Source organism: Dendropsophus ebraccatus, chromosome 7, assembly GCF_027789765.1.
Source record: "Dendropsophus ebraccatus isolate aDenEbr1 chromosome 7, aDenEbr1.pat, whole genome shotgun sequence".
NCBI lineage: Eukaryota > Metazoa > Chordata > Amphibia > Anura > Hylidae > Dendropsophus > Dendropsophus ebraccatus.
The window spans coordinates 16,749,500-16,760,441 of record NC_091460.1 but is presented as its reverse complement, the minus strand read 5'-3'; the positions used below and the strand labels follow the sequence as shown (position 1 = coordinate 16,760,441).

The following is a 10,942-nucleotide window of genomic DNA, read 5'->3' as shown; positions in this document are numbered from 1 at the left end:
ACACACTACCCCTTTAAGGGCGCTTTATAAATAATAGTACACAAGGTGGGAACGAGGAGTGAGTACGGCTCTGAGGGTCCTGAAGCCAGGGAAGCCAGTACTACTATGGGGGTCTGATGCAATGACGGGGCAGCTACTCTTTGGGGGTCTTGTGCTTGTTGCCAGGCTGCAGTGGGGGGGGGGGCTGCGGCACTCACCTCTTTATCTATGGTACGGACACTCACCGGGCAGCAGCTGCTGATGGAGACGAGGATTCCCAGTCAGCGGATAGCCGCTCTCTTCTCCATGGAAACTTGCGTTCCACTTCGCCGCTTGCGTTCCACTGTCAGGGCTTCCAGGAAGTGACGTAGACAGCAGAATATCTTGAGCGCAGCGACTTCTAACGTGATCCTTCTTACAGCTGTGCCGGCGCCGAAAACACGCCCCCTACTGATTTATAACACACCTACTATAATAATAGTCCCCGCCCCTCTCACGTTTTAATTCTATATCCCGGCACCGGATGACGAGCTGTATACAGGTACACTGTCCGCGCACCGTCCCCTCCGTACTGCTGCGCTCATCTCCATAGTGACGCGGTGGTTACGGCTCCTCTGCCGCTGTGCCGGTAACAGATCGGGACGCACGCGCTACTTCCGGGCCGTATAAAAGCGTGATGACGTCACACGCTCTCCCTTTCCCCCGTCAGCGGCGAGGTGAGGAGATGGCGGCGGCGGAGGATCCGGCTGTGGGATCTGTGTCCATCCCGGCTGATCCGGTGCCCGCTGCCCCCAACCACATAACGGGGAGATCCCCGGGGGGTCCCGGCAGTGGTGGCGGATATATGGGCGCTGTATAGTGGCGGAGAGCTGTGTGAGGAGGAGGCGGATGGGGCTCAGGACATGTCCCCAGTGCGGCTCTGTGTGTACAGGAGCTTACACTGTAGTGCGGTTGTGTACTGGTGCAGATAGGCGGCGCTGTCCCCGGGCTCCTCTCTGGCCGTGGGGTGATGCTGCTGTGGTGTCTGACCCCGCAGCCATAGAGATCTCCTGTAATGTGCACATGTGGCGCCTCCTGGTGCAGGACTGCGGTGTTACTGGCTCTGGGGGTCTCTGAGAAGTGTTCCTCCACTTGTGGCACTGCTGCAAAACCACCACTGTGACGTCTCCTCTGCTGTGCCCCCCTATAGGTGGGGGCCCCTGTGTTGTGCCCCCCTATAGGTGGGGGCCCCTGTGTTGTGCCCCCCCATAGGTGGGGACCCCTGTGTTGTGCCCCCCTATAGGTGGGGGCCCCTGTGTTGTGCCCCCCTATAGGTGGGGGCCCCTGTGTTGTGCCCCCCCCCTATAGGTTGGGACCCCTGTGTTGTGCCCCCCTATAGGTGGGGGACCGCCTGTGTTGTGCCCCCCTATAGGTGGGGGACCGCCTGTGTTGTGCCCCCCTATAGGTGGGGGCCCCTGTGTTGTGCCCCCTATAGGTGGGGGCCCCTGTGTTGTGCCCCCCCCCTATAGGTTGGGACCCCTGTGTTGTGCCCCCTATAGGTGGGGGCCCCTGTGTTGTGCCCCCCCCCTATAGGTTGGGACCCCTGTGTTGTGCCCCCTATAGGTGGGGACCCCTGTGTTGTGCCCCCCTATAGGTGGGGGCCTCTGTGTTGTGCCCCCTATAGGTGGGGGCCCCTGTGTTGTGCCCCTTATAGGTGGGGGAGCGCCTGTGTTGTGCCCCCTATAGGTGGGGGACTGCCTGTGTTGTGCCCCCCCCATAGGTGAGGGACTGCCTGTGTTGTGGCCCCTATAGGTGGGGGCCCCTGTGTTGTGCCCCCCTATAGGTGGGGGCCCCTGTGTTGTGCCCCCCTATAGGTGGGGGACTGCCTGTGTTGTGCCCCCCTATAGGTGGGGGACTGCCTGTGTTGTGCCCCCCTATAGGTGGGGGCCCCTGTGTTCTGCCCCCCTATAGGTGGGGGCCCCCTGTGTTGTGCCCCCCTATAGGTGGGGGCCCCCTGTGTTGTGCCCCCCTATAGGTGGGGGCCCCCTGTGTTGTGCCCCCCTATAGGTGGGGCCCCCCTGTGTTGTGCCCCCCTATAGGTGGGGCCCCCCTGTGTTGTGCCCCCCTATAGGTGGGGGCCCCCCTGTGTTGTGCCCCCCTATAGGTGGGGGCCCCCTGTGTTGTGCCCCCCCCCATAGGTGGGGGCCCCTGAGCTGTCACTATTAACCCTTTCTTGTTCTCTCCTCCAGAATGAAGACCATTCTCAGTAACCAGGTGGTTGACATCCCTGATAAGGGTGAGTACTCCCCCCTCCCCCTCCTGTATAAGATTTCCCGGTCTCTGTGTATTGAGGTGTTTTGCTGACGGACTCGTCTCCCCACAGTTGATATTTCCCTGAGGGGCCGCACCGTCACTGTGAAGGGGCCCCGGGGAACCCTGCGGAAAAACTTCAACCACATCAATGTAGAACTGTGCTTACTGGGCAAGACCAAGAGGAGGGTGAGTACCTGCAGGGGGCGCTGAGGGGCTTCTAGAAGGGGGCGCTGCTCTGGGCTCGGAGTGATGCTGTATATGTGGCCGGTCCCCGGCACCTCCTATACATGACCCCTCTCCTGCTTCTCTCTTACAGCTCCGGGTGGACAAGTGGTGGGGAAACAGGAAGGAGCTGGCCACAGTGCGCACCATCTGCAGCCATGTGCAGAACATGATCAAGGGGGTGACTATGGTGAGTGGGGTCCGGGGGGTGACTATGGTGAGTGGGGGCCGGGGGGTGACTATGGTGAGTGGGGGCCGGGGGGTGACTATGGTGAGTGGGGTCCGGGGGGTGACTATGGTGAGTGGGGGCCGGGGGGTGACTATGGTGAGTGGGGGCCGGGGGGTGAGGAGCCCGGCGGCTGCTGGAGACCATGGTGGCTGACGTCACATACTGCCCACTGACAGCTGCTGTGGTGGGTGGGAAATACATATATACCTGTATACTCCTGACCCCATATACATACAGTATATACCTGTTCACCTCTGCACCTGTATACCCTTGCCCCATATACATATATACCTGTATAGCTCTGCGCCTGTATACATATATATCCCCGCAGTTATATACCCGTATACATATATACCTATATGCCCATATACCTGTATACTCCTGCACCAATATACTTGTGTGTGTATATATATGTGTGTGTGTGTGTGTATATATATATATATATATATATATATATATATATATATATATATATATATATAATTTTTATAATTTTACACCTATTTGCCCATATACCTGTATACTTCAGCACCCATATACCTGTATACTCCTGCACCCTTACTGGCAGTGCCTCATCCAGAGGGGTCCGTGCTGTCACCACACTCTTATTTATTCCTGAGAGTCACAGAAATGGCCAAAGACTTCTGGCCGATCATCCCTCATCCTGTCACCCGTGTATAGCTTACCCCTGCAGATCATCCCTCCCGTGTATAGATTACCGCTGCAGATCATCCCTCATCCTCTCCGCTCTGTCTCTCAGGGTTTCCGATACAAGATGAGGTCGGTGTACGCTCACTTTCCCATTAACGTGGTGCTTCAGGAGAGCGGCTCACTGGTGGAGATCAGAAACTTCCTGGGAGAGAAGTATATCCGCAGGGTGCGCATGAGGCCAGGTACGTGGGGAGCCGGGGGGATAATGCAGTGATGTCATCACCTCCTAGACATGTATGTTACATCATTTCCCTGAAGAAAGTCAGGGATTTGATGAAGTCCCTGACCCCCTTCAGGTAAACGATGAAATGAGTGAGTTGCCGGAGCATCACTTACCCTGGTGGGCCAGCAGTCTGTTACCCGCGTCAGAAGGGCAAGCACATTGTGGTGTTTGTGGAACAGAATCTGCTGGAGCCTATTCATGTGATGATTAAAAAAAAAAACTGCGGTGCTTGTGATCTATATGTGGCAATACCGTAGGAGAAGGATACAAAGGGTCAAAAATTCTGCACTATTTATGCCGCAAGGCGAAGAGTGTTAAAGATGAGAGGAGAGGGGAAATGCTGCAAAACACCTGAAAAGATCGGCTGAAAAAAATGAGAGGTTTCGTTGAAGAAATTTAAAGATGTGTTGGTGGATTCCAGTTTTGGTGTATGTGCCAAGGCTGATAGAAGGCCATCATATGGAAGGACCATGGTGGGGAGGGTATCGGATGGAAGGACCCTGGTGGGGAGGGTATAAGATGGAAGGACCCTGGTGGGGAGTGTATAAGATGGAAGGACCATGGTGGGGAGCGTATAAGATGGAAGGACCATGGTGGGGAGCTTATAAGATGGAAGGACCCTGGTGGGGAGCTTATAAGATGGAAGGACCCTGGTGGGGAGCTTAGAAGATGGAAGGACCCTGGTGGGGAGCTTAGAAGATGGAAGGACCCTGGTGGGGAGCTTAGAAGATGGAAGGACCCTGGTGGGGAGGGTAGAAGATGGAAGGACCCTGGTGGGGAGGGTAGAAGATGGAAGGACCCTGGTGGGGAGGGTAGAAGATGGAAGGACCCTGGTGGGGAGGGTAGAAGATGGAAGGACCCTGGTGGGGAGGGTAGAAGATGGAAGGACCCTGGTGGGGAGGGTAGAAGATGGAAGGACCCTGGTGGGGAGGGTAGAAGATGGAAGGACCCTGGTGGGGAGGGTAGAAGATGGAAGGACCCTGGTGGGGAGGGTAGAAGATGGAAGGACCCTGGTGGGGAGGGTAGAAGATGGAAGGACCCTGGTGGGGAGGGTAGAAGATGGAAGGACCCTGGTGGGGAGGGTAGAAGATGGAAGGACCCTGGTGGGGAGGGTAGAAGATGGAAGGACCCTGGTGGGGAGGGTAGAAGATGGAAGGACCCTGGTGGGGAGGGTAGAAGATGGAAGGACCCTGGTGGGGAGGGTAGAAGATGGAAGGACCCTGGTGGGGAGGGTAGAAGATGGAAGGACCCTGGTGGGGAGGGTAGAAGATGGAAGGACCCTGGTGGGGAGGGTAGAAGATGGAAGGACCCTGGTGGGGAGGGTAGAAGATGGAAGGACCCTGGTGGGGAGGGTAGAAGATGGAAGGACCCTGGTGGGGAGGGTAGAAGATGGAAGGACCCTGGTGGGGAGGGTAGAAGATGGAAGGACCCTGGTGGGGAGGGTAGAAGATGGAAGGACCCTGGTGGGGAGGGTTAGAAGATGGAAGGACCCTGGTGGGGAGGGTAGAAGATGGAAGGACCCTGGTGGGGAGGGTAGAAGATGGAAGGACCCTGGTGGGGAGGGTAGAAGATGGAAGGACCCTGGTGGGGAGGGTAGAAGATGGAAGGACCCTGGTGGGGAGGGTAGAAGATGGAAGGACCCTGGTGGGGAGGGTAGAAGATGGAAGGACCCTGGTGGGGAGGGTAGAAGATGGAAGGACCCTGGTGGGGAGGGTAGAAGATGGAAGGACCCTGGTGGGGAGGGTAGAAGATGGAAGGACCCTGGTGGGGAGGGTAGAAGATGGAAGGACCCTGGTGGGGAGGGTAGAAGATGGAAGGACCCTGGTGGGGAGGGTAGAAGATGGAAGGACCCTGGTGGGGAGGGTAGAAGATGGAAGGACCCTGGTGGGGAGGGTAGAAGATGGAAGGACCCTGGTGGGGAGGGTAGAAGATGGAAGGACCCTGGTGGGGAGGGTAGAAGATGGAAGGACCCTGGTGGGGAGGGTAGAAGATGGAAGGACCCTGGTGGGGAGGGTAGAAGATGGAAGGACCCTGGTGGGGAGGGTAGAAGATGGAAGGACCCTGGTGGGGAGGGTAGAAGATGGAAGGACCCTGGTGGGGAGGGTAGAAGATGGAAGGACCCTGGTGGGGAGGGTAGAAGATGGAGGGACCCTGGTGGGGAGGGTAGAAGATGGAGGGACCCTGGTGGGGAGGGTAGAAGATGGAGGGACCCTGGTGGGGAGGGTAGAAGATGGAGGGACCCTGGTGGGGAGGGTAGAAGATGGAGGGACCCTGGTGGGGGGCAGATATGATGTGTAAAAAAACAATTATACAAAATCTGTTCCTTGGTCACCATAAAAGATTGGCTACCTAGAAACGCTCTGTAAGTAATTACTACAACGTTTACTGAAACAGTTCCCCAGACCGACCTAAGGCCATGTTCACACAACGTATGTTTTGCATAAATCACGGACGTTGTTGCAATTTGCAACAACGGACGTAATTTATACAAAACATACGTTGTATTTGAATGGAATACACATAGTATATACAGTGGTACCTTGGAACTCAAACTGTATTTTCAAGGAAAGTTTGCTTAGGTTCTCAAACACTTTTCGGGCCCCCAGTCTTGAAGTACTCGGTACCTGAACGTTTTTGTGAGCGTGGATGGTGGGTTGTACCTGGTGAGTTAAGCACTGGTGAGGCTTCCCAATACAGTACTGTATGGAGTGCATATACAGTAGTAGTACAGTCAGTGCACCGCTATCTCCCATCCTGTACAGTATACGAGTGAGCAGTCAGTGACTACTGTGCTATAATTGCTGGTTTTGTTGAATGTTTCTTGTGTATAATGTGCTGGGCAATATATAGTGCTGTTCTGTACTACAGGGATTATACTGGGCACTTATATAATATATGGATACTGTAGGTAATTATTGGTGGCTGCTGGAACCAATTAAACACATTTACATTATTTCCTATGGGAACACACTGCTCGCTTCTCAAACTGCCTTCCGGAACCAATTAAGTTCGAGAACAGAGGTACCACTGTATATACATACATAGTATACGCTCCAGCCGGGATTCCAAGCAGCCACACGAAAAACTGACCTGTCTGTTTTCTGCGGCCGCTATTCATTGAGTAGCGGCTGCACAGAACCTGTCAGTTCACACAGTGGAGTATGCGGCTCCGGCTCCATTGTGTGCAGCGGTGAATTGGGAGGTGTGCCTGCATCCGAGTTCACCAGAAATGGAGATCATCTGGCCGGTACAGCAGTGTGAACTGACATGATCTTCGGTGACACCGGCCGTTCTGTGACCCGTCCAGGTCACAGAATGGCTGGTGTTATACCATGTGTGAACATAGCCTAAGTCTGTGTGAGATTGCAGGAAAATTCACCATATCTGGAGGTCAAGGATTTAGAGAAGTCCAAAAAGCATCCAAAAAGCAATGTAACACAAAAATAAGTGCCTGTAAAAAAAAAAAAAAAAAATACTCGATGCCACAAATCACTGTGTTAATAAAAAAAATAAAAAAAAAAACTCGTTCATTTCATCATTACCCAGAGAGAGAGAGATAATATTTAATGAGAGAGATCAGTGATTTCCAGCCTGCGGCAGAACTACACCTCCCATCATGCCTGGCCTGACAATGTTGTATGCTCTTCAGGTATGATGGGAGTTGTAGTCCTGCTGTGGATTGGACACCACGGCCATAGTTATGATCAGTCCTGTCCTGCGCACTGGGGTTGCTTTCTGGGATCTACAGGGGGCGCAGACTATTTGCAAAGATGTGTGCTAAATACTAGGTCATGGGGGTCCGTGCCTTTAACCAGGGGGAGCACAGGTCATGGGGGTCAGCGCCTGTAACCGGCAAGGGGGGGGGGGAGCACAGGTCATGGGGGTCAGTGCCTGGTTCCTCTTATCACATGACAGCGGCTTATAAATACTCGGCAGACATTGCCATATCTGTATATAAGGACGGCTGTCTCTCCATCTGACTATATATCTGTATATTAGGACGGCTGTCTCTCCATCTGACTATCTGTATATAAGGACGGCTGTCTCTCCATCTGACTATCTGTATATAAGGACGGCTGTCTCTCCATCTGACTATCTGTATATAAGGACTGCTGTCTCTCCAGCTGACTATCTGTATAGAAGGACGGCTGTCTCTCCATCTGACTATATCTGTATAGAAGGACGAGGCTTCATGTAGTCTCTGTATAGTAATAAGCCGCCATGCTGGACGCTTCTCGGTTGGTGACGCTCGGCATGTGACTCCCCATGGCTGCAGGAGATGGATGGTGCTGTATGACAGATGTTATATGGAGCCCTGACCCCTGTGCCCCCTGTGTATACAGCAGGATATACAGTATATATGTATGACAATATGGCCGCTCCCTCTTTCTGCTGCTGTTTGTTTGCACAGCTGTATATTGTATCTTGCTGTGGATATGGTTATACAGATATACATGTTCTTCCCCCCTGTAGGTGTTGTCTGTTCCCTTTCCCAAGCACAGAAGGATGAGCTGATCCTTGAAGGCAACGACATTGAGCTTGTATCAAACTCTGGTAAGTCGTCCATCTTGTAGACCCCAAAGCTTGTTAGGGTAAATGGCTGCTGGGGCCCCCACAATACAGGTCCCGTCCGGCCTGGCTGCTGGGGCCCCACAATACAGATCCTGTCCGGCCTGGCTGCTGGGGCCCCCACAATACAGGTCCCGTCCGGCCTGGCTGCTGGGGCCCCACAATACAGATCCTGTCCGGCCTGGCTGCTGGGGCCCCCACAATACAGGTCACGTCCGGCCTGGCTGCTGGGGCCCCACAATACAGATCCTGTCTGGCCTGGCTGCTGGGGCCCCACAGGACGGCTGCTGGGGGCGTCAGGACGGCTCTGACCTCTCTATATACTGGCAGCAGGTTTGTGTATAGGAGACTGGGGGCGGCTCTGACCTCTCTATATACTGGCAGCAGGTCTGTGTATAGGAGACTGGGGGCGGCAGGACGGCTCTGACCTCTCTATATACTGGCAGCAGGTTTGTGTATAGGAGACTGGGGGCGGCTCTGACCTCTCTATATACTGGCAGCAGGTTTGTGTATAGGAGACGGGGGGCGGCTCTGACCTCTCTATATACTGGCAGCAGGTTTGTGTATAGGAGACTGGGGGCGGCTCTGACCTCTCTATATACTGGCAGCAGGTCTGTGTATAGGAGACTGGGGGCGGCAGGACGGCTCTGACCTCTCTATACTGGCAGCAGGTCTGTGTATAGGAGACTGGGGGCGGCTCTGACCTCTCTATATACTGGCAGCAGGTCTGTGTATAGGAGACTGGGGGCGGCAGGACGGCTCTGACCTCTATACTGGCAGCAGGTTTGTGTATAGGAGACTGGGGGCGGCTCTGACCTCTCTATATACTGGCAGCAGGTCTGTGTATAGGAGACTGGGGGCGGCTCTGCTGTCTCTCCTCATACTCTGGTCCCTGGTGGTAAATGATCTGTTCTGTTTCCAGCCGCCTTGATCCAGCAAGCCACCACAGTGAAGAACAAGGATATCAGGAAGTTCCTGGACGGCATCTATGTCTCCGAGAAGGGAACAGTCCAGCAGGTGGAAGAGTAACAGGTCAGTGGCTGTGTGGGGGTGTAAGATGGTGGAGGGGGACTTACAGGGGGATAGAACACATCCACTCCACTCTAAGGCTGCATTCACACATCCCGTAAAATTGACTATGGTCGTGGATCCACGAACACGTACAGTTTTAGGTACCATTTAAGTGAATGCAGCCATTCACATGATCCGTGCGGCGAGAGCACATTATGCTCTCCTGTCATCTCTGCTGCTGGGGGGGATCCATCGGGTGGGCTCCGGTTAGGGGATCCGTGCCAAGATCCTCCTCATGATTGCGGCATGGATTATGTGGACACTGACCTTCGGGGTCATTCACATCTTCAACCCGTATATCACATAACCTTCTAGTTGGAATCTTGAGTTCTCAAGTTCCATCCTACATGCCCATCTCTGCCAAGCGAAGACTGTATTGTCCACATCTGCTGGGGAAATGTCCTCCCATATCACTCCCTCTCATCTCCTATATAATAGTAGTAGTGATTCTTTTATTTGTATAGTGCAGATTCCGCAGTGCTTTACATAGTTTGTCAACGTGTGATCCATCATTTCCCTTACATGCAGCAGGTTACACCAGACAGAGTGGCCGCTTCTCTTACTCCCTTCTTCCCTTAAGGGTGCGTTCACACGTACAGGATATTCAGCAGATTTGCTTTGAATCTGCAACTTCAAATCTGCTGCAGATCCTGTATGTGTGAACGCACCCTGCGGCGGCGAAAATCTTTGTAATCAACTGGTTTCAGAAAGTTATATAGATTTGTAATTTTACTTCTCTTTAAAAAATCTCCACTCTTCCAGTACTTATCGTCTGCTGTATGTCCTGCAGGAAGTGGTGTATTCTTTCCAGTCTGACAGTCTGATGGCACCTCTGTCCATGTCAGGAACTGTCCAGAGTAGCAGCAAATCCCCATAGAATACCTCTCCTGCTCTGGACCGTTCCTGACATGGACAGAGGTGGCAGCAGAGAGCACTGTCAGATTGGAAAGAAAACACCACTTCCTGCAGGACATACAGCAGCTAAGTATGGGAATACTTACAAATCTATATAGCTTTCTGAAACCAGTTGATCTGAAAGAGAGATTTTTGCTGAAGTACCCCTTTAATCTTGGTGTCTGCTTTGGTAGATTTTGGGGGTCCAGGGAAATGGGGGTCACCACAACATCTATTTAGTCAGGGGGATCTCGGTGTCGGCCTGGACCCGTGATACTTGTACCTCTGAGGGGAACACTGGAATAAGTCACCTGACCCTTTCTAGATAGAAAGTAGAATTGTATAAATGGTGTCCAAAACTAGCAAGTGTTCCAATAACTTGTCTAGGTGTATATCCTAATCCTACAGATGCTGCTGCCGCCATCACCACTGACCGTCTCTCTCTCTTCCTTACAGGTTGACCTGACACGTCCGATCTCTTTGCTGCTTCCAACAATAAAGTCCATTTATCTACATCTCTGCCTGCGGCTCCTTCTCATAGATCTAACTGTAGCATGATGAGTAATGGTCCATCGTCTGTGGTATATAGTGTGCTGTAGGGCTGGGAGATTAATCAGATTAATTCACAAATTTGATTTTCAAAAAAAGCGCGGACCTGCATGGGGGCAATGATGCTCAGGGCCTGAACGGTGTGTGTGCTGGCTGCCTCCAGCTTGAACAAGGAGACTGACCAGCTCGAAGCTAATTTTTAT

General features: G+C 53.3%; 1 protein-coding gene across 1 annotated transcript; it reads left to right on the top strand.

Annotated features, from left to right (window-relative positions):
* Nucleotides 1-2,145: 2,145 nt before the first annotated feature.
* Nucleotides 2,146-10,705, top strand: LOC138797256 (large ribosomal subunit protein uL6). Its single transcript, XM_069977153.1, has 7 exons — nucleotides 2,146-2,254; nucleotides 2,342-2,457; nucleotides 2,588-2,683; nucleotides 3,483-3,615; nucleotides 8,130-8,210; nucleotides 9,148-9,257; nucleotides 10,647-10,705. The coding sequence occupies exons 1-6, from the start codon at nucleotides 2,209-2,211 to the stop codon at nucleotides 9,252-9,254; spliced, it is 579 nt and encodes a 192-aa protein (XP_069833254.1). The 5' UTR covers nucleotides 2,146-2,208; the 3' UTR covers nucleotides 9,255-9,257; nucleotides 10,647-10,705.
* The last annotated feature ends 237 nt before the right edge of the window (nucleotides 10,706-10,942 follow it).

Coding starts and splice junctions, on each gene's coding strand:
- LOC138797256 (XM_069977153.1), top strand. CDS start 2,209: ATGAAGACCATTCTCAGTAACCAGGTGGTTGACATCCCTGATAAGG. Junction 2,255..2,341: donor GGTTGACATCCCTGATAAGG/GTGAGTACTCCC, acceptor GTCTCCCCACAG/TTGATATTTCCCTGAGGGGC. Junction 8,211..9,147: donor TGAGCTTGTATCAAACTCTG/GTAAGTCGTCCA, acceptor TTCTGTTTCCAG/CCGCCTTGATCCAGCAAGCC.